Consider the following 23,476-nt stretch of genomic DNA (forward strand, 5'->3'; position numbering starts at 1 on the left):
AGACAGGAGGTGGGGTGGTGCCCACCCTGCATTGAGAAGGCAGGTGGATCTTTGAGTTCAAGGCCAGCCTGGTCTACAGAGTGAGTTCCAGGACAGCTGGAGCTACACAGAGAAAACCTTGTCTTGGAAAACAAAACAACACTAAATAAAAACCAAGAAATCCTTAGTCAGGTGTGATGGTGCACGCCTTTAATCCCAGCACCTGGGAGGCAGAGACTGGAGGATCCCTGTGAGCTTGAGGCTAGCCTGGTCTACACAGTGAGTTCCAAGTTAGCCTGAGCTAGATGATAACAGAGACCCTGTCTCAAAACAAAAAACAACCCCAAAACAAAAACCCCTAAAGATAGTTATCTAAAATCAAGTTTACAAAAGAGGAGAAAGCAGGCTGAGCTGTGAACTGTGGAATTTCTAATGTTTAGCAGAAACATATTCAGAACCCAGGAACTTGGGCTTTGCTGTAACCTCATAGCTCAGAAACCACCTCTTGGCTTTACTCACGACCCAAAACTAAAGACCCACACACACACTTCCAAGTGACCAAGCAGTCTCGTCAGTACTTTAATGTTGTGTATGCCAGACTGTAGCGGAGGCAGCTACAGGTGCACTTCTGTGTTCCTGAGCGGCACCCGCATCACAGCAGGCCCAGCTTGTGTTCCACCATCAGGTGTGGCTCGCCCATCAGCTCACTCTGTGACGGATCTGGAGGGAAACAAAACAGGCACAGGAATGACTCTTCAGACACAGACAGTAAGTTCAGGGGTCATCGTATGAGAACCTGACTCAAGAAAAAGAACAGGGGGTTGGAGACATGGTTCAGCAGCTAAAAGCGTTAGCTGCCCTTCTAGAGGACCCAGGTTCGAATCCCAGCACCCACATGATGGCTCAGAACTGTCTATAAATCCAGCAGCAGGAGACCTGGCGCCCTCCTCACACAGACATACATGCAGGCAAAACATCAATGCACATGAAAGCTTTTTGTTGAGACAGGGTTTCTATGTGTAGCCCTAGCTGTCCTGGAACTCACTCTGTAGACCAGGCAGGCCTTGAACTCAGAGATTCTCCTGCCTCTGCCTCGGTAGCACTGAGATTAAAGGTGTGCACCATCACCACTGCCCAGCTATAAGTAAATCTTTTTTAAAAAAAAAAAAGAATGAAAGAAAGAAAAAGTTTTTTTCCAAAGTTCTGATGTTTCCGATGGCTTCTCACCTAAGCATTCACATTGCAAAAACATTTTTAAAAGATTTATTTTTACTTTATGTGCATTGCTATTATGTCTGCACGTATGTCTGTGTGAGGATGTCAGATGCCCTATAACTGCCATGTGGGTGCCGAGAATTGAACTCCAGTCCTCTGGAAGAACAAGCAGTCAGTGCTCTTAACCACTGAGCCCTTCTCTAGCCTCTGCAAAAACATTCTATCTTTTCTGTTTCCTGCCCCATCACAGACAACAGAAATCAGAATTCCAAAGCAAGAACATCTGAAACCCCACCACCTCGTGTTAAGAGACTAGAAAGCTGAAGTGGACTGCGGTAAGACACCAAAAGCCTTCGATGGGTCCCCTCAACAGGGGCTCCCTGGAAAGTCTCTGCCCTCTCAACACTGTCCGAGCCCAGTGCACCAAACCAGAAGTGTGCACAAGAAACTAATGGATGCGGGAGCAAAGGGGGCTTGCCGAAGCATGGAGAACCTGCTTGCGTGGTGCTTTAGGTTTTGAACACACAGTTAACGCTCCTTCAGCTCTGCCTTTTAATGCTCTGATTCTCAGAATGTGCCATCACTCTCGCCAAAACACAAGTACCCAGCAGCAAGGCACTAGTCCGCAAGTTAGGAGACATGCCCTGAGCAACCAGGAGACAGGAGAAGCCTTTCCTGGAACCAAAGCTCATTTGCCGTAGGGAGGTGAGGACACCTCGAAAGCCCCGTTTTATTTCCTGGTGCTCTCGTAAAACGTGCAGAACTGAGTTAGCCAACACTCCCTGAGGAGACCGAGCTGCGGTCCAGGCAGTGCGCAGAGGAGCAGCGAGTGTGCAGGTCACTCATGGATGAACAAGAAAGACGCCAGGGAAGGGACACACACACACACACACACACACACACACACACTACCCAAGAACAGGACCGATATCAGGAGTAGAGCAGACGCTAAGGAGACTAAAATGCACAATCTCAGGACAAGCTGCCCGGAGTGATTACCATGAAATCCCATCTTAGGGCTGCAAATAAACACAAATGACTCCAACCAGCCTTGATTCCGCCGGGGACACCGACTCTGTTGGTTGTGATCCCCTTGTACAGTACAGGGGTCCATAGTGTTGAGCGTCACTTACCATTAAGAATATCCTCAAAACCAATGGTCTCATCATTGCCCCGCAGAATATCCAGCGACAGGTTTGAGCTTGGAAGGAATGGAAGACGCTGAACCTGGGGGAGAAGAGAAAAGGCTGGCGTTAGAAAAATCGAGGGGAAAGGCAGACTGTGTGCCATAATCCCATGCTCTTCCACGCTTTATTTGAAAAAAATTTACAAAACTAAGTAAAACTGCAGTTTAGCCAGTGGGGAAAAAAGAATTCAATTTATGTGTAGACCAAGTTTTAAAGTGTGTTGGCATTGGAACAGTAACTTTTACAAACTTAACTAACCCTTTACGTTTGCCTGTGTTTATGATCACTAACTAACCCACCATGTCTGCCTGTGTTTATGACCACTAACTAACCCACCATGTCTACCTGTGTTTATGACCACTAACCCTTCATGTCTACCTGTGTTTATGATCACTAACTAACCAACCATGTCTGCCTGTGTTTATGACCACTAACTAACCCTTCATGTCTGCCTGTGTTTATGACCACTAACTAACCCTTCATGTCTGCCTGTGTTTTAGGGCATTGCTTCTGTTGGGAGCGGGGTCACACACCGTGTAACTGTTGTGGGGTATTTGCACACTGTATGAAGATGTACTACTGTGATTGGTGTAATAAAGAGCTGAAGGGCCAATAGCTCGGTAGGAGGCACAGGCAGGACTTTCAGACAGAGAGAGCTCTGAGAAGAAGAAAGGAGTCGCCAGCTGGGCAAAGAAGAAGAAGGACATGCAGGAGGAGAGGTAAAAGCCATAAGCCACAGGGCAGTAGATGAACAGGTAGATGAACAGAAATGGGTTAATTTGTTATAAGAGCTAGTTAGAAATAAGCTAAGCTAAGGTCAAGCTTCCATAATTAATAAGAAGCCTCCATGTTGTTATCTGGGAGCTGGCTAGCAGGGCAGAGAAAGACTCATCCCACGTGATGAAAAGCAAAGCAAACTCCCAGAGCAGAACACAACACCTCACTTGAGCACAGGGAGACCAGGTTTCTGAGGAGTCCCAGGCGAGCGAGCATCGCTCCACTGAGCAAAGGACACCTCACTTCTATGCTGTTCTGCACTGCTTAGAATAAAGGGAAAACACAACCTTTTCAAATGCACTGGTAACCGACAATGCAGACCAAGCTCACTTATAAGGCTTTTAAATCAGTGTCCTTCAGCCAATGTAACCTCTTCTGCCAAGCCCTAAAGGCAGGTAAACTGGCAACCAAGTGAGGTATCAGCAAAGCACAGGCTGTGCAGGCAGAAACATCTGGATTCACATTCTGACTGTCACTGACCCAACCACAGTTTTGTGTAAGTCACCATCTGAGGGAGCAGACACAGACAGGTGTGCTACAAAGCCTGCACATGGCAACCACTGCCACAGCCGGCGCTCAACACACTCAACCATGCACAGCCTGCACACGGCAATTGCTACTACAGCCAGTGCTCAACACAACCACACACAGCCTGCACATGGCAACCACTGCCACAGCCGGCGCTCAGACACTCAACCACACACAGCCTGCACACGGCAACCACTGCCACAGCCAGCGCTCAGCAAACTCAACCACACACAGCCTGCACACGGCAACCACTGCCACAGCCAGCGCTCAGCAAACTCAACCACACACAGCCTGCACACGGCAACCACTGCCACAGCCAGCGCTCAGACACTCAACCACACACAGCCTGCACACGGCAACCACTGCCACAGCCAGCGCTCAGACACTCAACCACACACAGCCTGCACACGGCAACCGGTGCCACAGTGGGTGCCCAACACACTCAAATATGACCAAACTCAGTTTTCAGTCCTGCTGCAAATCACTTAACACTTTACCAAGAGGATGAGGTGGCCAGCAACCGATGATGCTAGGACTGAAACCCCATCACCATCTGCAGAGACAGTTACGGGGAGACCCACCCTTGCCATTCAGAGTGAAGATACTATTCTCAATTGCCAACAGACTAAGGTGTTATTTGATTTTTACAATGTGAAAAACTTTCTCCAGATGTCACTCAAAATCAAAAAAGAGGAAGCATGGAAAGGAGAGAAGGAAAAGGAAGAAACAGAAATAGAAACAGGAACCTATAAGTGGAGAATAGAGCAAAGGGTCTGGGAGACGGTTAAGTCAGGGACAACCGCGAAAGAGCATCCAAAGCGGGACTTGCAAAATACAAGCAAGGGACCAGGAAAACAAGGACCGGACCCTGAGCAAAGCTTTTTGACAAAACAGTAGTAAAAACTCAGGCCATCTATTTTACTAGCAATCTGTAACTTACATCAAGGCAGAGAGAAAACAGGATGCTAACAGCTCTGTGGCAAACACTGTTCCGTGGAATCTTCAGGACGGCCCTGTGCTGTTCGCACTGTCTTTCCGTCTTACACCAACAAGGAACTGAGAGATGGCTCAGCAGTGAAGAGCGTGGGCTGCTCTCCCGGGAAACCAGGTTCCCAGCACCGATATGGACGCTAAGAAGAGCTTGTAACTCAGTTCCCAGGGGATCTGGCCTCTGCAAACACTACACACATGGTGCATAGACATACATGCAAACACGCATGTAAAATAAGACTAAATAAACCTGAAACAGCAACAAATGTGCTTCAGACTGTTACTCTTGAGTGTTTAGATCAGATGGTATAGCCTATACTCAGACTTGAGCCATTTCATTTAAAGCCACTTTAGAGCCTTATTCTGGTAAAGCAGTACTTAAAGTAGCTTCCAGAACCACCAGCCTATAAAGCCAAGACTTAAGGTTAGCTGGCAAGAGAGAGGAATCCACAGTACAGGAAACAAATGCAGGAAGGCCCAAAGCAGGAAGCAAGAAGCCAATCCATCAGGCAGCTGGGTTTCATCCAGAAGGCAAAGTGAGGAGCGTATCCAGTGAGATCTGCATTACAGGCCCTCGGGATGGAGAGCAGGGGCCGAGAGGAGCAGGGCGAGAATCGCTGCAGTAGAACACACAGGCCGAGTAAGGACCAGACGTCTGGGGGTAGGAGAGACAAGGCTCTGAGTGAGGCGACCACGGCTTATGCTCCAGTCTGCCTTAGGCAGAAGCCTATTCGCCCGTAAGTCATGAGCACTAAGGAGTTATTCTTCATGGGACCATGGGAATTCGAGGTGCTGGGTGGGCCTTCCACCAAGGACCAGGAGAACTTCTAAAAGTCAACAGGAAATGAGAAACGAAGAGGACAGGCAGAAAACAGTCAGGACCAGGAGAGCGGCACTAACAAAACCAGCACTTCAGCTAACAGACCAAAGGAACCACACACAGTGGGAAAAGGGTCTCGGAGAGGAAGGGGACATAGGCTTGAGGTCTGTGAGCATCACGGGAAAAAGGAAGGAGCTTTGTGTGTCTAATACTACAGTGTTCAAGTGAAACGGGCTGAGAAAATGTCTGCACTGTTCGGGAGCCACGGGCACAGAGGAAGAGGAAGCAAAGGTGTCCAGGACAGACAGGGAGTTGTTCCCGGAAGTAGTATGATGCGATGGAACCTAGAACACGGGCACGGGAGAGCTCGCACAGGCGGAAGGATGTGTGCGCACAGCCACTCCTGAAGCAACGGGTTCACCCAGCTGTATATGGACAGAAACCTACAGAGGGCAGAGAAACAAAGTTTCCAGACACTGCATCTACAACATGAAGATGCTCTCGATTTAACAGCTCTGTCTCGGGCTGGAGAGATGGCTTAGCGGTTAAGAGCATTGCCTGCTCTTCCAAAGGTCCTGAGTTCAATTCCCAGCAACCACATGGTGGCTCACAACCATCTGTAATGAGGTCTGGTGCCCTCTTCTGGCCTGCAGGCATACAGACAGACAGAATATTGTATACATAATAAATAAATACTTAAAAAAAAAAAAGCTCTGTTTCTGTGAAGTAGGAAGCTACCTATAGAGAGCCTCCATGAAGACACCCACCTGCTGTACCGCCTTGAATTCCATCTGTAACTTCAGGGGAGCAAACAGTCCCTGGATGTTCCTCAGGGTGGAAAAGTTCATCTTGTCTTGGTTGAGCTGGAACTGGAGCAGAGGGAGCAACTCTGACCCGAGTGCTTGTTACGATGGCACCAGCGCCGCTCTGAATACACCACGCTGACGACACTGAGGCTGAGCCCCTCCCACAACTGATATAAAGTGTACTGGCTAATTTGGCCTTGATAAATTTAGTAACGTTAATGTCTGTACAGCTGTGTGTGTGTGGTGTACCTATGTGTTTGCGTAGATGTCAGTCTGCAAACGAGGGCAGAGGTCAACACCAGGCCTCTTTTCAATAGTTCCCCACCTTATTTTGTGAGACATGATTTCTCACTGAGCAGAGCTCACAGATTCAGCTGGGCTGGCCAGTGAGCTCTAGGAATCTGCCTGTCTCCACTCCCAGCAACTCCCTCCTCTGTACCCAGAATGGAATCCCAAAGGTCTTCTAATGTGAACTCAAACCCACACCTCCTTCTATTTTTCTAGCAGAGGATAAAAAGAAAGTCATAGGTAAGATACTCACATTTTTTTCTGATAATTCAAGAGGATGGCTGGGCAGAAGTTCATTTTTCACAGAAGAAAACCTAAAGGGAGAAAAACAAAATATTTAACATAATTCACATCATTCTCCACCGCAGAGTAAGCTGCACGTGTAACTGGAGTTCCGGGCCAGGGGGTGGGCCCAGTGGGCAAGCAGTAGCAAGCAAGAGGGCTGGGGCACAATCCCCCCAACACCCTCAAAACTGTGACTACACAACAGGAGTGTGCATGAGAGCTCTCTGGAGGTGAGAACCTTGTTCTCATTGTGATGGTGCCGACCAGTACAAGAACAGAAGTCTTTGTCAAAACACAGAGAACTATGAATGAGAAGACAGCCAGATTAAAAATGTGTCTGCTATAGACAACGGTAATCAAGATTTCAGTTACTAGCGGGGGCTTTCCAGAGATGGATACTCACTCATGTCCTCTGTCTGTAACAAAGAATTGATAGCAATGCCACTGAAAGGCTATGGCGAGCTATCTTGACATATTTTTACCAATTACCTGTTTCCACTGAGTTTCATTTTTATTTTGATGTCTTTCCTAGATTCTCATGTAAATCTTCTAATAAAAAAATTTAAATTGTTTTAAAAGCGTTTACTAAGCGTGTGTTTATTCTCCCTGCCACTTTGATGGGGCCGTCTCCTAGGACAAAACAGCTAAGGCTCGTCAATACGAAGTGTGTCTTTTCTAAAGCTACGTCAAACCACATGCTTAAGGTACCCACAGCTGGATCCAGACCAGTGGTCACGGCCAAGCTAAGGACTGTCTAAGGCAATGTCTGGGGGCTGAAAGAAACCCTAGGCACTGGGTACTGTCTATGGACAGACGTCTTCGGAGAGGCAGGCCACAAAATCAGCTCTTTGAATGCAGTCTTACTGGCTAATTGGGAAGAAAAGAAGTAACATTTGGTGTGGAAGGAAAAACTCACCAGGACGAGTTTGGCAACTAGCCTATTAATTTTCTTTAAAGATTTATTTAATCTGTGAGTGTCTGTCTGCATAAATGTATGATGTTCCCCCTGTGCATGCCTGGTTCTCAGAGCCAGAGGAGTGTACCTGATGCCCTGACGCCCATAAATGGAGTTACAGGCCGTTAGGAGTAAGAACAAGTGCTCTTCCCTGCTGAGCTGTCTCTCCAGCCCTCTGCCTAGTAATTTTATAACAAATCAAATTACACCTCAATAGTCTACAAATCCCAAAGGGATTATGGACGTGCCCAGACCCAGCACCAGAACTCTATTTCATTGCAGAAAAAGTCAACGTTCAAATTAAGATATAAATTCCTTACAATTTATGGATGGGTATTTATGGGAAGCCCTATTGGTCTTGTGTGACTGAGCAGAAAAGGGATGTGCCAAGGACAGACTACTAGAAACATGTGTCTAAACACAAAGGAAATTACAGATGCAGGCACGACAGGGAGCTGGAAGAAAGAAACAGCAGCAGCCAATTCTCACTGCCTGGTAACAGCAGGTACCAGTTAGGTGTTTCCAGGGACAACTCCCACAGCAAGAGATGCGCTGTTAGTCCTGTCGTGTCTGAGAACACAGTCAGTTTAACAACCTGTCAAGAGACACGCATCCAGGGGACAGGAGAGCTGGAACCCACGCCAGGCAGCTGCAGCATATCACCCTTTCTCTCCCCCCTTTTATTGTTTGTTGAAAATAGTCTTATTTCATACAATATATTCTGATCAATTCTGATCACCATTTCTCCTCCCCTAGATCCTCCCAGGCCCCCCTCACCTCCCCAACCACGCAAATCCACACCTTTTTTCCTCATTAGAAAATAAACAGGTAAATAATAATAATAAAAATAAACAACCAGAATAGAACAAAAAACAAAGAGCCAAAGAAAAAGCATAAGGCACACACACAGTCACCGAGACACGAACATTTGTAAACACAGGAATCCCATAAAAACCAGAATCATAAGATATGAGCAAAAAGGCCTGTAAGGTTTGGAAGAAAAAAAAAAAAACCACCAAAGTTACGAGTTTGTTTTGTTTTGGCTATTGCCCACTAGAACCTGCCCTTAAGTGTGGTTTGTAGATGTACTCTTACTTCACTGAACAAAACTCCTTTCTCCTTTGCAAGAGGTTACCAATTGAAGGTAGCTTCTGGGTTAGGGATGCGGGGCTTGTCTACTTCCTGTCTCAGCACTGGGACCCGATCTGGCTCCGACCTTGTGTGGGCTCTGTGCTTGCCAGCACGGTCTGTGTGAGTTCCTATGTACGCCGGTTTTGCTCTGTAGAGAAGGCCTTGTTTCTCGGGTGTACATCGTACCTTCTTAAGAGAAACTTGGGTGTTCACGTGTGTGCACACAGCACACAGGTAATGCATAGGCAGGCGAAGTTGACATTAAGTGTCTCCTGTGTTGCCCTCCACCTTATATTCTGAGACAGGGTCTCTCACTGAACAACATATTGTTCAGTGAGATTGGCTAGGTTGACTTGGTTTTTATATGGGGGCCAGGGATCCAAACTCAAGCTACACTTGCTCAGTCTGGGGTCAATCATTTTAACTGCTACATTCTAGTGTATCCCATAGAAAAGTTAAGTATTCCAGCAGTTAGTAACATCAGGAGGTCAATGCCTCTCTGAGTTATGAGCAGCTAAGAATCCTACCAAATCAAGGGCCAGGACAATCTATCTCAGTGGTGGAGCACTTACCTCCCACTGTATGGGATCTTGGGTCCAATCCCCAGGAAACCCCACAGAATCCTACCAATCATCCCACAGGTACCATGCACTAGGGGGATGCTTTGCTCTTACTCTGATGAGATGCTTATCCCAATGCAAGGACCACACACAGGCCTCTTCCTCGCCACACTCCATCTGAGGAAGTCACTCACTAAAACCCAAACCCAACCTACATTTACAGCCTTTCAAAAAGACCCACACGAAGCACTTCCTCAGCGCAAGGCATAGCCACAACCCCCCACGTACCCTTTCCGGAGAAGATCGTGACTCTCGAAGGACCTGCTGGCTGAGAGCTCCGTAACTGGAATGCTGTCCTTCAGCTGCGACCCTAGTCCTCTGGCATTCTGCAACACAAAGTCAGCACAGCAGTTAAAAGACAGACACAGATAAAGGTTGTGTCCTCAAGGAGCCTGGGATCTACACAGATACAGCTGGAAGTAGTGGCAGCCATCACACAGGGTACCGTGAGTAATACCACATTTGGGGACTCTTCCCCAATAGGGAAAGCATTTTATCAAAAAAATAACATAAAGACATGAGCATACAAACAAACTACAACCAGTTTGAGACGACCAACTAACATATTAATGAAGTGGCAAATTTCAAAGATGGATAGAGTCTCTCTCTCTCTCTCTCTGTCTCTGTCTCTGTCTCTCTCTCTCTCTCACACACACACACACACACACACACACACACACATACACACACACACACACAAAACACCTGAGTTCTGCCCTAAAATTGACAGTCATGGAAGGTTTATGGTAAGACCAATCAGACTCACTTCACTGGAAAGAGACCTCCCTTAGTTTAAAGCAATGTTTAACAAAAGGTAAAGGCCGAGGACAGATCACCGATCCTTAACGACAGATCTATGAACAACAATAAAAGACAAGGAGTTAAGGAGCTGGAGAGATGGCTCAGTGGTTAAGAGCACTGCCTGTTCTTCCAAAGGTCCTGAGTTCAATTCCCAGCAACCACATCGTGGCTCACAACACATCTGTAATGAGATCTGGTGCCCTCTTCTGGCCTGCAGGCATACACACAAAATATTGTATACATAATAAATAAATAGATAGATAAAAAAGACAAGGAGTTAAGGATAAAAAAGACAAGGAGTTAAGGCATGACACCTAGGAACATGAGTTCATAGGAACTAATGAGAAGGGGGGGTTACTGTAAGTAAAAACGCAGCTAATTGAGATGTTGTGAAAGCTACAAGCAGCGCCTCTGGAACGGATACACTGTCACCTACAGCTAACATCACTATCTGCTCGGGTACAGAGAGGTGCTAGCCTGTTGGTAACCTGGTGTCTAACACTAGTCTCGAACCAACTATTCTGAGAACACAACTTTTTGATAGATTTCGTTCATGGGGGGTTATGTCACTAGCACCCCCTGGGTCTTACTTGAGCCTCACCAATTTTCCAATTCTGCATAGCAAAGTTTCCCTAAAAAATACAACCTTGAGGGACAGTGGTGGCGCACGCCTTTAAGACCAACACTAGGGAGGCAGAGGCGGGCAGATCTCTGTGAGTTCGAGGCCAGTCTGATCTACAAGAACTAGTTCCAGGACAGGCTCCAAAGCTACAGAGGAACTCTGTCTCAAAAAACAAAAACAAAACAAACAAAAAATCAAAACACAACCTCACCACCAAACTGCTAAAGACCTCTTTTATGCTTCATTAACACTAGCGAAACAAAGTCCAGGGTCCTGAATCCGCAAATCAAGAGCCTACACTGTGCCCATCCCTTCTCACAGGAAGCCATGGTGGATCAGGAAGAGAACCTGTCACCTACTCTGTGGCTGTCAGGACCAGACCCATGTGATGCTTTCCCAATGCTAACTGACATCACCCCTCTACATTCCTCCTGCGGACTGCTTTACTGAAAAGTGATAATGAAGAGTTCTCTATGCACTCTAGTATTGCGGTCCCCATGTTTCCGATGTCCTGGAAAATATCAGGACTCCGTAAGGACTCCTAGTACAGTGTCGGATAAAAGTCAGTCTACAAAGATCTAAAACCATTCTCTTTTCAGAGTGTTCCTCACACTCCTTTACAACAGTCAGCGGTATTTGCTAACAAAAGCTTTCTGGGCGTGGTCAGGTGAGCGGCAAGGGGTGCTTGTATCAGCTCTGTGCCACGGTGACTCAGGAGTCTGCTCAAGGAGAAACAGAAAGTGGGAAAGGAGGAGAGGCCAGAAGGGGGAGAGAGGGAGTTCAAATACTAACCAATACAGACAAAGTGCGCCCCAACTCATGACATGGGGAGAGATGTTTGTAAACCCAGGCTGAGTTGTATAAATGCGACCAGCGGTCGTGGGCTGGAGACTCCAGTCACCCCGAGGGAGAGGGAGAGTGGCGGTATAAACACCCACACAAGACTCGGCTTTCAGATGTGCCCTGTGCGTCCGCGCCACTACCGGGAAGGAGCGCGCAGGCCTGGGAGGCCCCGGAGACCGAAGCGCGCGGTCCTAGGGGAAGCAGCACCACCCGAGAGCGTGCAGCCCGAGTCATGCCCACGATAAACTCCCTTCGGGAGCGCGCAGCCAGGATCATCCTCGAACCAGACACCCGCCGGGACCGCGCAGCCGCGATCGTGTCTGCGCCACCGACACCCGCCGCGAACACGGCCATTCGCGCTCACTCACCATCTTGGAAATCGCTCGGCACAAACCTCTAAACCCGCTACAGTCAGCCGGCCAAGCTGCTCACTTCCGTTTCCGGGGCCGAGCCCCCCACATCCGCCGGAAGTGCGTCCGTCCGGCCAGGAAGGAAAGAGGGCGTGGGAGGAGTAGGGAGTCTCTCTGTGCCGGGGCTCCCACGCTTGCGATCCCGGGGGAGTGAGGGTCAAGGGCGCAGGTTGTGTGTGCGCTGGGCCTGGACTCGCGTGGACGGCTTTAGATAGGCGTGTGCAGATGCATAGACTTCCCATAGGCTATACAAAGAGGTCTGGGGCGCGATTTGCATGAAGTTCTACTGGTAAAGCAAAACTCGGACAAGAAGCTTTTACATTTTTATAAGTCGAAGATCCAAGGCTTGGTGTGTATGGGACCCAAAGAAAGGAGCAAGCTAACTTGGTCACTGAGCTACAACCGCAGGCGTACTCCAAGGGTTATGGTGTGGGTGTTATTAAACATGGGGAGGAAGGGGGTCATAACCTTTGTCCCAAGTCAGGTCTGGCCACCCGACCTCAATAAGGCAGAAAAAAAAAAAAAGAGGCTTAGTCAATGGGAAGACACAAAGGGTTGGAAGCTCATTGGAACTAAATCCTTATTTCAATAAAGTGTGTGTGTGTGTGTGTGTGTGTGTGTGTGTGTGTGTGTGTAGCAATTTAAGTCAATGTCATCACCAATTTAAGTCAATGTCACCATAGTTAATATATATTAGGCTCTTATAGCTACATACATACTCTCATATCAACATACTGCATATCCAACATGAGTCAGATCCCTACGTCTTTTCATTAAATTTAAGAATTTCTTAAAAATGCTTTGTTTGACTGGACGTGTGTATCATGTATGCGCCGGGTGCCCTCACTCCTTTGTGATGGTTTGCTGTATTTGATAACACAAGTCTGGGAATCTCCTGGACCTGGAGTTTTAGGTAGATGGTTGCAAGCCACCCTGGGGGTGCTGGGAACTGAAACATGCCCTCTTTGCGAGCAGCAGGTGCTCCTAATCACAGAGCCATCTCTTCATTTCCTTTGGCTCCCATTTCTAGAGTACAGTACTGCATGGAGGACAAGGCTGAAGCAGCCTTGCTTTGGGGAGAGTGAGGCAGCTGGTCACTTTGGTTCTGTGTGGGGGAGCATAGAGAGATGAACGCTCCTGTCCCTCTTGTTTTCATCTTGGTATTTTGCCTGGGACCGCCGCCCATGGGATGATACCTCCTCCATTCAGGGTACCTAAGTTTAGTTAAACTGTGGAGTTGGCCTCACAGGTATGCCCAGACTATGACTCCTAGGTCAGTGGTTCTCAACTTTCCTGACCCCCAACCATAAAATTATTTTGTTGCTTTTTCATAGCTGTATTTTTGCTACTGTTGTGAATTGCAGTGTAGCTATCTGATATGTGACTCTCTCAATGGGGTTGTGATTGGGCTTCCTGGTTAAGAGCACTCGCTCCACTTCCAAAAGACCCAGGTTCATTTCTTATCACCCCTGTCAGTGGCTCACAGCCACCTGTAACTCCAGCTCCGGGGATTAAATACTCTCTTATGGCCTTGGCAGGCACTGCACTTGGGTACACAGACAGATGCACATGAACAAAAATCAATTTTAAGATGGTTAACCATCACGATACCAGTATTGCTTTGATCCATGAGCTCTTTATTAAGTGTTCACTACACTGCATTTAAAATATCTATTTACATGTCGTCCCTCCAGGAAAATTCTAGCTTCTCATATGCATTAGGAAAACTCTTAAGAGCCTCTGAGTGATGCCATGGACTACATGGCACCCATCGCTGCTTGACAAGATCCCATTTCAACATTGCAGACCACGTTCCCCCTTTAATGATCCTCATTTCTCTTTGGGAGATTTTGAGCAGACTTTGGTAAAGGATAAAAACGTGTACAACGGTAGCCTCTCTAAACAAAATGGAACCAGGAATCCCATTGTGCCCTCCTAATTACACCAGGAACAGGAAAGTTGGCGATTTCCTAGGCACACTTGGTCCCAAGGATGAAATGCTTACAGTTCTGACCCAGAGCCTGAGGCCATTAAAGGCAAGAGTTCAGTTAAAAGATGTAGAGAAACCAGGATGGCGTGGCATAAGGCGAAAAGAGCAAGATCTCAGGACCTTCCTTTCGAGCGTTAGAAGGAGAACAGGCCCATATAGTAAGATTAAGGAAGAGATTACAGTATAGTATCTGCTCCCCAGAAGTCCTTTTCTCAAGGTCAGGCAGGCAGTCGGATAAGGGTCTCCACTTCAGGGAAGTTTCTGCTTGCTAAAGCAGCCCTTCTCTTCATCTCTGGCAAGAGCAATTTAAGGGCCTTTCTTTAACAGTTGGTGCCTATTGTCAAGGCCAAGGTTAGTTTATTTCAGTCCCTGATTTCACCCACCCCCTTTCTCCCAGTTAATCCTATGTGCAGTAAAAGGTACAGACTTTTTTCCACTACATGCTGCTGGCAGTCATCCTGATTCACCCTCAGATTGTGTCCTTGTGGTAGCCCCTCCATCCCCATCCTCTGTCCCCCACGCCCACCTCCCACCGACTCCACATATCCTCTTTGTGACCTGAACCCCCCCAAAGCAGGTCTTTGACAGGTTGACCCCGTAGTTAAGAGCTACTCTTCCCAAAGATCTGTGTTCATGTTCTAGCACCCACCTGGAGGCTCACAAACATCAGTAACTCTAGTTCCAGAGGAGATGACGCCCTCTTTTGGCCACTACAGGCACTGCAAACATGGTGCAGATACACATGCAGGCCAAATACCCAAACACAACTTTTTTTTAAAAAAAATTGTTTAAATTATTTAAAAGTTGCAGTTTTAAGTATTGTCTGACTGGGTTGAACTGATTGGGAGGGAAAAGATACTAATGAAACCCTCCAGCTCACAGTAAAGCTGGGTATTGGGAAGAGGGCACCAGAAGATACAGAAGGGCAACAGAACGGAATACCTGCCACACAAATTATCCCATAACTTCAGAAACGGTATGGCCATGGCCGTGGCTATACATTTTTCAATTCCTTTTTTCTTTCATTCTTAATCATTTTCAGTTAGCACACAAAGCATAGGTTTCATTGTGTCGTTTTTCACAGTATACAACTACTCTTTCTTCTTATTTGTGCTACCTCCCCCATCCCTCAGGCTTCTGTGGTGTATTGTTTTTTTAGTTTCTTTAATTAATTAATTAATTAATGTGTTTTACATTCTAGCCCCAACCTCCCCTCTCTCTTCTCCTCCCAATCCCTCTCCCACCTCCCCTCCATCCCACCCTCCTCTGTATTTGCCCAGAACGGGGCTGGCCTCCCATAGGGATCAGCAAAGGATGGCGGGCTGGCTCTTGGCAACCTATTTCTCGTGCTGGATTGGCTTGCCCAGTCTGAATACTGGGAGGTGCTTGTTCTTGTGGCAGCTTGATATGCCATGGCGTGTGGCATCCCCAAGCTAGCCACAAGGACCAGTATAAACTCTTGTTCAGGCACTTCTTGTCATAGTGTTCTCATAGCTTACTTTCTGATTGTGACTAGACATACCTTTTCCCCCTCCAGTTTCTTGTTTGCACTGGCAGGTCTTTACATACCCTACTACCAAACGAGCTAGTTCTTATCCTTTGGCTATCAGCTCAGTGATTCCTTACGTCATTGCTGTTACATGGTGGGCAGCACACAGGACCATTTTATCACGTTGTATTTGGGGAGGCACTGCGGTATTGGGAAGGCAGCTATGAACTCAGGGTCCTTGGGCTTATTTAACATGTCTGTGTTTCCTTACTTCTAGAATGAGAAAATGGTAGCGTTTATCTCCGCACTGTGGCTGCTGGCCTGCTGGCAGGCAGCCTCCAGCTTCGCTCCTCACCAAAGTGTGTAGTGTCTCCAAGCAATGGGCTCTTGTTGTCCAGTTGGTGACCAACCAAGAGATTGGCAAGGACATGAAATGTTTGAGGTGCATCTGGAACCTCCCTTTTAAACAATGCATAAAAAGGTATCCCACACCTGGCCTTGGGGTTTTTGTTTAATGACTCATGGTTTTTAAGAGCCGCCTTATCCAGCCAATGCAGGATATCTCCAAATTCATTGGGTTTTGTTTTTGTTTTTTAAGCTTATACTCCCCCTCCCCCCCTTTTTTTATTTGGGTAACTTTTTTTTCCATTTACTTTACATACCAACTAGTTTCTCCTCCCTCCTCTCCTCCTGTCCCCTCCCTTTTCCCATCTACCCCCCCCTCCCTATCCACTCCTCCTCCATCTCCATTCAGAAAGGGACAAGCCTCCTTTGGGCTTTTTCAGCATCTAATGAGATGATCACATGTTTTTTTTTTTCTTTCAGTTTGTTTAGATGGTGGATCAAAACATTTTCACCCTAGTATTTTTTTTTCTCTGCTTTCATATTGTCTGTTCTCTGCCACCTCCCCCCTTTCCCTTTTAGGCATCCCCACTCCAATGGCCTCATTCTGGCTTTCATGGGCTCTACCAGTATTCTAGGTTAAACACACAAATCTTAAAACTCAAAACTCAGATCCACTGAGAGGATGTCTGTCTTTCTGGGCCTGGGTTACCTCACTCAGTATATAGTATTGTTAATTCCATACAGTTCAAATGCAGATTTCATAGCTTCATTTTTCTTCTCAGCTAGATAAACTTTCATTGTGCCCATGTACCATGCTTTCATTTTGCATTCATCATCGATGGATGGATTGCAGTCTGATTGCATTTCCTAACTACTACAAGTAGAGCAGCAATAAGCACAGATGAGCAAATAGCTCTATAAGATACGGAGTCCTTTGGATGACTGCCTGATAATGGTATGGCTGGATGCTATGGTAGTTCTGTTGCTAAACGAAAGATTTTTCATCTTATCTTTAGATTTATTTATTGATTTTATTTTATATTTGAGTGCTTTGCTCACATGAATGTCTACATACCATGTGCATGTCTGATACCGACAGAGGCCAGAAGAGGGCCATAGATCTACTGGAACTAGAGTTACAGATGGTTGTAAGCCACCATGTGGATGCTGGGAAGTGAGTCTGGGACCACTACAAGAACAAGTGTTCTTAACCACCCAGCCATCTCTCCAGCCCTTATTTCTGGACTTTTGAGGACTCGCCATACTGATTCCCACAGTGGCTATGCCAATTTGCACTCGACGACAAGAACTGGGGTGTCCTCACATCCTTGCCGCTATTCGCTGTCGTTTGTTTGACACAGGGTCTCACTGTGCAGCCCTGGCTGTCTTACTATGGAGACCAGCCTGACCTCAGAGCCCAGAGATCCTTCTGCCTCTGTCTCTTGAGTGCTGAACGACACAGCTTCCCAGTGCACAGCACCCTGCCTAGCCTTTGTCTTCTTGAGCTTAGCTGTTCTAACTTAGGGGAGGTGGACTCTCAAGTCGTTTAAATTTGCATCTCCCTGGCGGCTAATGATGTTGAACCCCTTTTAAAAAATGTTTATCAGTCATCTCTCTTTTTGAGGGTCTATTCAGGTCTATAGGGTTTTTTTAATATCAAAATTTTAACTAAACTTAAAGCAACTTCACACTTCAGCTGACTCAGTTCTGTGTCTCCACATTTGGGCCGATTGGACTCATTCAATCTTTATATTTTTATTCCTTTATCCAATAGGGAATTGTGTCATTGTGACTTCATTTTTATTCATTAGAATTAGTGTTGTTTGTTTAGCTTCAAGTTGAATCTGCAGAACTTGACATCTTTAAGATGGAACCTCTCTGTTCACGTCATGTGCTTCTCCGTCTGCTAGAGTGACTTGACGTGCATTTTTGTAAATTCTGTAGAATTCTACATGATGTTCTCAAAATATTTTTGTTATATTTATTCCTAGACACCTTACATTGTATTTAAATGGTGCCCTTTTAGAATTAAGATTTGCATCTCTTTTGATTGACATACAGAAACGAAGTTGACCTCTGTTCGTAGTTCATAGCTGAATTCTCTCTCTCTCTCTCTCTCTCTCTCTCTCTCTCTCTCTCTCCATCCCTCTCTCACTCACTCCCCCTCACGTGTGTGTTTGGCACATGTTTGTATGTGCACACAAATGCACGTGGCTGCATGTGGGCACCAGTGCCTGTGGATTGCCCTCGGCAGTCTTCCTCGGTTTCTCTCCACTGCATTCACTGAAGCAGAATTTCCCATTAGAACCCGGAGCTCTCAGATTCAGCTGGCTCAGCTGGCCAGCACGCTCCGGGGATTCCCCTGTCTCCACCTCCTGAGTGCTAGGGCTCCACGTGTGTTTTTACCACACATGCTCAGCGTTTGTACAGGTCATGGGAATCCAAACTCCGGCCATCATGTTTGATCAGCATATGTGTTACTGGCTGAGCCGCATCACAGCCCCGGTTAGGCTTTCTTATCATTTGGGGAAGATTCTTTGAGTTTTTTATGCAGACAACGTTTAAAATAAATAATGATGGTTTGGGTTTTTTGCTTGTTTGTTTTCTCTTTCCACATCTTACAATCCCTCCTACTCTGGCCTTGTGTTCTGCAATGCTTGGGCCTTCAGCACAGAGCTGTTAGGAGCTGTGAGACTGGATATCCTCATCTTGTTCCTTGTTGTCCCAAGGCACTGATTCTAGCTGGTTTAAAACGCATTATATGCATGGGAGATGTTTTTAAAAATGCACTTTATCATGTATGCTAAGAATCACCCCCCATCTTTGTTTGACGAAGACGCTTTTGTTTGGTTTATTATAAACAGCTTGTAGGTTTTTCCTGTATGCAATAAATAAATAAATAAAACAATGAAACGAAACAAAACTTGTTTTGAAACGATCATATGTTTTTCCTATTTAAGTTGTTAATGTATATTTTCTAATACCATAGTCATCTTCCACTCCTGAAGTAATCCTTGCTGATTACACACACACACACACACACACACACACACACACACACACACACACACAGAGAGAGAGAGAGAGAGAGAGAGAGAGAGAGAGAGAGAGAGAGAGAGAGAGAGAGAGTTCTTCCATTTTAAGCCTTTGAGTCAACAATCAAGATTGGAGTTGAACTGATCTCTTGTCATATGATGGTCCACGTCGCTCATTGCGGGGCCCTGCAGGTGCACCTCTTTTCGCAGACTGAGAGTGTTTAGGACTGAAATAATCTGTTCCTGGAATCTTGGGAAACATGCCTATAAAACTGCCTCCACCTGTGTTTCCTCTGTGGGAAATCTTTGGAGCCCTGATAAGGTTGTGTTAGTACTCCGGATGACAAACTACTCAACCGGCTTGTGAAGCAGTTCTTCCCAGACCTCAGAGCCCATGCAAACTGCATGGCCAGGCGCTTTGGTCTGGAACTCATATTTTCAAATTCAGAGTTTAAATTTCTTAAGTCAATTTTGTTAATTGTATGGTTTCCTCAGATTTGACGTTTATTAGTAAATTGTCATAATGGTTTTTTCTGTGTCATCATTCCTGTATTTACTTACATTTCCTTTTCTATTCTGACAAGGGCATGTGTACACTTTCCTTCATCAATGTTTTAGTTTTCTTCAATCATTATTATTATTATTGCTGTTCTTTTGAGACAGGATCTCTTTACATAGCACTGGTTGTCTTGGAACTCACTGCTTAGACAAGGATCAAGCTGACATTGAACTCACAGAGACCCACTTGCCTCTGCCTTCCAAGTGCTGGGATTAAAGGCCTGTGCTATCACATCGAGTTTTTCTTTTTTAAATTATATTTTATTTATTTGTGTGTTTGTGCTAGAGTACATATATAAGTATAATGTATGTACATAATATATATGCATATCTATATATCCACATCAAGTTCCTTTCGGTTACCATTTATTATTATTTAGTATTACTATTGATCCTATCACTGCCAGGAGCCATCACTTTCCAATAGTTCCTTACATAGGGATATGACTCTTTGACCACCTCCCCTCTCCATTCTGGAATTTCCATCTAGCTTGAGCTTGTGCAAGGACACTGTACGCTGTCACAACCACTATGAATTCATATGTGCAGCTGTCTCTCTGTGTGGCATCTGGAAAACACTGCTTTGCTGTGTCAATCGCTGCCTCTGGCTCTTACCGTTGTCCTTCTTTCTTCAAAGATGACCCCTGAGCCTTGGGAGGAGGGGTGGTGTGTGTGTGTGTGTTTCCCACTTAGGACTCAGTACTCCAAACTCTCTTATTCTCTGCACACTGACAAGTTGCGGAGTCACTGTGTTAATCAGTATCTTAGTTGCTGTTCCATTGCTATGATGAAACACTATGACCAAGGCAACTTATAAAGGAAGGCTTTTAATGAGGGGCTTACTTACAGTTTCAGAAGGTTAGGCCTGATCATTATGGCAAGAAGCATTGGAGTAGGCAGGCAGGCATGGTGCTGGAGCAGCCGCTGAGAGCCCATGTCTGATCTGCAAGTTACAGGCAAAGAGAGAGTCAGGGCCTGGGGTAGGCTATTGAAACTTTAAAGCCCAACCCCAGTAAGACCCCTTCTCCAACAAGGACAAACTTCCTAATCTTTCCCAAACAGTTCCACTAGCTGGGAACTACATATTCAGATATATGAGCCTATGGGAGCCATTTGCCACCACAATCACTCTCTAGATAAGGATTGAGCAATGCATTCATCTACAGGTATAATGAAAAAAATGATTTAATACTATGCCCATTTGGCAGAATAATAGTTTTAGGGTCTTCACTAGGGCCTTTGATCTACCTAGCTATGTTAATGGTGCCAGACCTAAATTCAGTCTCGAGTGGGCCTTAAATCCAAAGAAGAAAGCGTTTGGCTAGTCCTGTAACACCTGTGCCATTATTGCACCAAGAGGCATACCTAGCCTGGCCAGTCATTATTGTAGCTTGCAGGGTTCACAGCCGGCTAAGACTTTCCCCCTCTGGTAGCGTGCATAGAACCTTCCAGGGCCATTAAAGCTAACCAGTAGGGATGAAGCTTCTAGGTGAGTAACAGCTTCATAGCTCCATGTTCTATGTCTCAAGTATGTGGTATCTTCAGCAATAGGTCTTGTTGTTGAGTTCTGAAAAGCAATCAAGAGCACTGGCAATAGTCTACAATGTCTGGAGGGGTCTATGGGAACGCACTGATCAACAACTCCCAGAAAGGATAAGCAATTCCTTGTACTGGGCCTTTATTTTGATAGTGTATAGTATCTTATAGTATCTGGGAGAGGTATTATCTCTCTGCTACAGGGTAATTCCACTTAAATTTTTCTCATATGATATATATGTATATATTTGAGAAAACTGGAAGTTAACTGTTTAAGCATGGTGATTGTGACGCATAATTGCCATTTGAAAAAAGTCATGGGTCTTCGGAGTAACAGGAGTATGACTCTTTTGTTATTTCTCTTGCTGACGCTCTCACATCTTTGTCATTTATTCTGAAGATAAATTTTAAGTATACAGTGTGAGGATGCATTTCCTTGTTAGTACAAAGTCATTCTAGTGCAGGAACATAGTTAATTGTAGTAGTTACCAGATGTAGAGGGTCTGGTTTATTTACATGTATAAAACTTCTGTTTGGTTTTAATGCCTGGGAAAGAGGCATTAAAAGCTCAGTAGCTCCACTGACAAGTCCAAAGTGCTTGACTCCACACACTCATCTCTATTTCATCAGCACACTGCATTCAAATGATCTGTACTTGGCATTTGAAAAAGCAACACCACAACTAACCCCTCTAGAGTAGTAGTTTTCAACCTTCATAATGCTGCAACCCTTTAACACAGTTCCTCATGTTGTGGTAGCCTCAAACCATAAAATTATTTTTGTTACTACTTCATAGATGTGATTTTGCTACTGTTATGAATCATAGTGTAAGAATCTGTGTTTTCTGCCAGGTGGTTGTGGCGCACACCTTTAATCCCAGCACTCCGAGGCAGAGACAGGTGGATCTCTGTGAGTTCAAGGCCAGCCTGGTCTACCAAGTGAGTTCCAGGACACGCTGTAGAGAAACCCTGTCTCAAAACAAAAAACAAACAAACAAACAACAAACCATCTGTGTTTTCCAATGTTTTAGGCGATCGCTGTGAAAGTGTCATTCAACCCACCAGGGGTTGTGACACAGGTTGAGATCTACTACTCTAGAGGGAAATTAATATTTACTATAGCTTAGATTTATACAAATAAGCTTATTTTTTCATGACATTAATCAATAACCCCTTTCCTTTGCTACTGAATAATTACTTTATTCTTTGAATTTACCAATAGTTATTGATTAAAGTGTCTAGCATGTTAGTTTGTGGGAGTGCAGTATTTGCTGGCATGTTTTCTGCCCTCATGGGGTTCCAGTTTTCTGAGGGCAACACACACCTGTAATAGGAGCTGCGGTGGGCTGCGTTCCCTCCTAGCTCTGCACGGCTAACTTTACCCGAAATAATTACACGGAAACTGTATTCTTTTGAACACTGCCTAGCCCATTAGTTTCAGCCTCTTATTGGCTAACTCTCACATCTCAATTAACCCATTTTTAATAATCTGTGTAGCCCCATGAGGTGTGGCTTACCAGGAAAGATCTTAATCTGCGGCTGTGTCGGGTGGGAGAATCATGGCGACTACCTGACTCAGCTTCTTTCTCCCAGCATTCTGTTTTGTTTACTCCACCTACCTAATTTTCTGTCCTATTAAAGGGCCAAGGCAGTTTCTTTATTTAACCAATGAAATCAACACAAAACAAAAGACTCCCACATCACACACCTGCCAAGTAACCAAGTGTCTGTGTTTCTTTTCTTGTTGCTGTAGTTAAAACTGACTGAAGCAATTTAGGGGAGAAAGAGTTTATTCAGGGTCACAGTTGATGGTTACAAATAAATATAGAAGAATATTCAAGCCGTCAGTGGTGTATGTCAAACAGGACTGATGAACACTATCAAATGCCTACGGACGCACTAGGGAAGTTCCTTCTGCAGCATACGCAGATCCTGCAGATTTGACTGGAGTTTTATAACCTGCTGGTATAATCTGGCTGATACAGAGAGTAGCTGGGAAACCAGGTTTCGTCCACACTCACAAGATCCGACATTCCTGATGAACTAAGCCATCAGGCTTGAGAGTGGGAGAGGGAAGCACAGGAAAGAGAGGGAAGGGCAGAAAGAGGCATGAAGAGAGAGAAATCCCTGAAGCTGGCTGACCAGTATCAGTGAGTGTCAGGTTCAGTAAAAGACCCTTTCCCAACGATTAGCTAAGATACAATCGAAGGTGGCAGATGTCAACCTCTGGCTTCCACATGCACACACATGCATGTATTACCCCCCTC

The 23,476-nt window shown here is 45.7% G+C and overlaps 1 protein-coding gene across 1 annotated transcript; it reads right to left on the minus strand.

Moving 5' to 3' along the window:
• Positions 1-527: 527 nt before the first annotated feature.
• Pomp (proteasome maturation protein) lies at positions 528-12,352 on the minus strand. Its single transcript, XM_075971997.1, has 6 exons — positions 12,216-12,352; positions 9,810-9,907; positions 6,844-6,904; positions 6,264-6,365; positions 2,328-2,421; positions 528-699 (listed from the first exon to the last, which is right to left on the minus strand). Exons 1-6 carry the CDS (start codon positions 12,216-12,218, stop codon positions 632-634), a joined length of 426 nt encoding a protein of 141 aa, XP_075828112.1. The 5' UTR covers positions 12,219-12,352; the 3' UTR covers positions 528-631.
• Positions 12,353-23,476: the final 11,124 nt, after the last annotated feature.

The sequence above is a fragment of the Microtus pennsylvanicus genome, chromosome 1, assembly GCF_037038515.1.
Source record: "Microtus pennsylvanicus isolate mMicPen1 chromosome 1, mMicPen1.hap1, whole genome shotgun sequence".
NCBI lineage: Eukaryota > Metazoa > Chordata > Mammalia > Rodentia > Cricetidae > Microtus > Microtus pennsylvanicus.